We start from the raw sequence: 3,026 nt of genomic DNA on the forward strand, positions 1-3,026 counted from the left end.
GCAAAAGGCAAAAGAAAAAGGTAAATGAAAACGGCAAATGTGAAGTGGGGGAGAGGAAAACGAGAGGCAACTGGCAAAAAAGTAAATGCAAGAGATGAGTTTGTGAGACCTACTTGGATAGATCTCTCCTTCCCCGGCAACGGCGCCATAAATACTTCTGCTACTGCAACAAAAGACCTTCCAATGGCGCTAGAAACGTGCTGACGGGAGACTGTTCTTGATACTCCTCAACAACGGCACCAGGAATCCTTATGCTACGGCTACGCCTTAAGGGACTTCCAAGGAAAATATGCAAAGGATTTCCCCCGTGGCCTTGGAGCCTTGCGTTGGTATTCCCTCGAAGCAGAAAGGGTGATGTAGCGTAGCGGTGGTAAGTATTTCCCTTAGTTTGAGAACCAAGGTATCGATCCAGTGAAGGAGTATCTCAAGTGCGTGCACAAACACAGAAAGCTTGCTCCCAACACTATGAAGGGGTTGTCAATCCCTTATAGATTGTTCGCCAAGTGAGAACTAAAAGCAACAAAGTAACAAAGCAAAGTAAAAGCGAAAGTGGAAACTATAAGTGTGAATAGACCCGGGGGCCGTAGTGTTTACTAGTGGCTTCTCTCATGAAAGCAAGTAGACGGTGGGTGAACAAATTACTGTCGAGCAATTGATAGAACCGCGCAAAGTCATGATGTAATCTATGGCAATGATTATATCTATAGGCATCACGTCCAAAACAAGTAGACCGATACTTTCTGCATCTACTACTATTACTCCACACGTCGACCGCTATCCAGCATGCATCTAGTGTATTAAGTCCAAAAGAACAGAGTAACGTCTTAAGCAAGATGACATGATGTAGATGGACAATCTCATATCTATGACAAAGCCCACCTTGTTACCCTTGATGGCAACTACACGATGTGTGCCTTGCTACCCCTACTGTCAGTGGGAAAGGTCACCACACGGTAAGAACCCAAAACCAAGCACTTCTCCCATTGCAAGAATCATAGATCTAGTTGGCCAAACAAAACCCAAGACTCGGAGAGACTTACAAGGATATCAAATCATGCATATAAGAAATTAGCAAAGACTCAAATATATATCATAGATAATCTAATCACAAATCCACAATTCATCGGATCTCGACAAACACACCGCCAAAGAGGATTACATCGGATAGATCTCCATGAAGATCATGGACAACTTTGTATTGAAGATCCAAGACACAGAAGAAGCCATCTAGCTACTAACTACGGACCCGTAGGTCTGAAGTGAACTACTCACGAGTCATTGGAGGGGCGATGATGTTGATGTAGAAGCCCTCCAACTCCAAAGTCCCCTCCGACAGGGCACCAGGAAGGGTCTCGAGATGAGATCTCGCGGAAACGGAAGCTTGCGGCAGCGGAAAAGTATTTTCGTGGATCCCTTGATTTTTCTGTATTTTAGGGAATATATAGGCGAAGGAGCTAGGTCAGGGGTGGCGTCAGGGAGGCCACAAGCCTGCTGGCCGCCGCCCCTGGTGGGGGATAGGGGGCTTGTGGGCCCCCTGTAGCTCTCTTGGCTTGGCCCTCAAGCCCCTGATCTTCTTCCGTTCGGGAAAAATTTATTTCGGGGATTTTATTCCATTTGGACTCCGTTCCAAAATCAGATCTGAAAAGAGCCAAAAACACAGAAAAAACAGGAACTAGCACTTGGCACAGAATTAATAAGTTAGTCCCAAAAAAGATATAAAAGGTACATAAAATATCCAAAGATGACAAGATAACATTATGAAACCATCAAAAATTATAGATACGTTTGAGACGTATCAGTGACCTCCCTCTTCCTGGCGCTGGCGGGTCCGAGGGTTCCTCGATAGTGAGCGGCGCACACGGTCACGCCAGCCATGTCGCGCATGTCCGCCATCACGCCCACGGCCACCATCACAGCCACCCTCGTCATTCCGCCTGTTGTGGTTGTGATCATCACGGCCTTGGTCGCCCATGTGTTCACGACGAGAGGCACTACCGTGCACCATCTTCCTGACCCAAGTGTGCTCGTAGATGTCAGGGGGAGGCGGGTTGTCGTCGTCACGAGCCTTCGAGTGATCTTTGTGTAGGTCGAGGTGCAGTAGGACACGGTGGCGCAGCCCCCGGCACCCACGACGGTGGTGTCCGCAGGCGGGGTGAGTGAGCCACTTCACCTTTGGGATGCAGCTTGGGTCCGCCGTCCAAGCCCAGAGGGCAAGGTCGTAGGTGTCCTCCCTGCGGAGTGAGCGCTGCTCGATGTAGTCGAGCGAGCAACCAGGGCTGATGAAGAAGGTGTCGATGTAGGTGTTCCGGGAGTGGACGGGGATGCCCTCAATGCACAGCCTGACATGGTGCATCATGGCCTTGTTGTCCGCATGAGCCTCCAGCCGCCAAGCTCGGATGAAGATCATGGAGTTCCAGCATTGAAAGTCGCCGCGGTTGACCGCATCAGCGCAGTGGTGGGGGTACATGAAGCGAACTAAGTACTGCTCGGGGTAGTGACGGACGACGTTGACGTCGGCCTTGTGTGCACCCACCTTGGCCGCGTATGCTGTAGCCATGATGTCATAGTCGACATCGCGTGCATCCTCAAACCACGCGACCGTCGCTTGCATTGATAGCAGCTCCTACTCGGCCTGCATCTCTGGTGTGGCCGGGGCCACCATGAAGTCCACGTCCGACCGAGACACAGGGCCACCCAGCTGCGGCATGACCGCAGTGTCGATCGACTATAGAGGAGGAGGGGCGGCCGGAGCTTGCTGGAGAATCGGTCAACCCCTACCAGCACCAAATTGAGGTGGTGGGCCTTGGTGCGTTGCAAGAGCATGATGAGGTCGGGGAAGCGGAGGAGGGGGCACAGCGAGGCTTTGAAGGTCACTGAGGAGTCTCCACTTGTTGGTGCAGCCACGCACACGATGCCCGTTTTGAAGGCACCGGGAGGAGTGGAATGGATTGCGGTAGAGCGCCGCTTTGTGACCGGGGGATAAGCAGCAGCAGCAGCGGCGGCCATGAAGCCAGGATGGGATGGAC

General features: G+C 51.5%; 1 protein-coding gene across 1 annotated transcript; it reads right to left on the reverse strand.

Annotated features, from left to right (window-relative positions):
* Positions 1-1,795: 1,795 nt before the first annotated feature.
* Positions 1,796-2,467, reverse strand: LOC123441736. The gene has a single exon (XM_045118003.1). It carries the CDS (start codon positions 2,465-2,467, stop codon positions 1,796-1,798), a length of 672 nt encoding a protein of 223 aa, XP_044973938.1.
* Positions 2,468-3,026: the final 559 nt, after the last annotated feature.

Source organism: Hordeum vulgare, chromosome 3H, assembly GCF_904849725.1.
Source record: "Hordeum vulgare subsp. vulgare chromosome 3H, MorexV3_pseudomolecules_assembly, whole genome shotgun sequence".
In the NCBI taxonomy this organism is placed as follows: Eukaryota; Viridiplantae; Streptophyta; class Magnoliopsida; order Poales; family Poaceae; genus Hordeum; species Hordeum vulgare.

Coding starts and splice junctions, on each gene's coding strand:
- LOC123441736 (XM_045118003.1), bottom strand. CDS start 2,467: ATGTACCCCCACCACTGCGCTGATGCGGTCAACCGCGGCGACTTTCAA.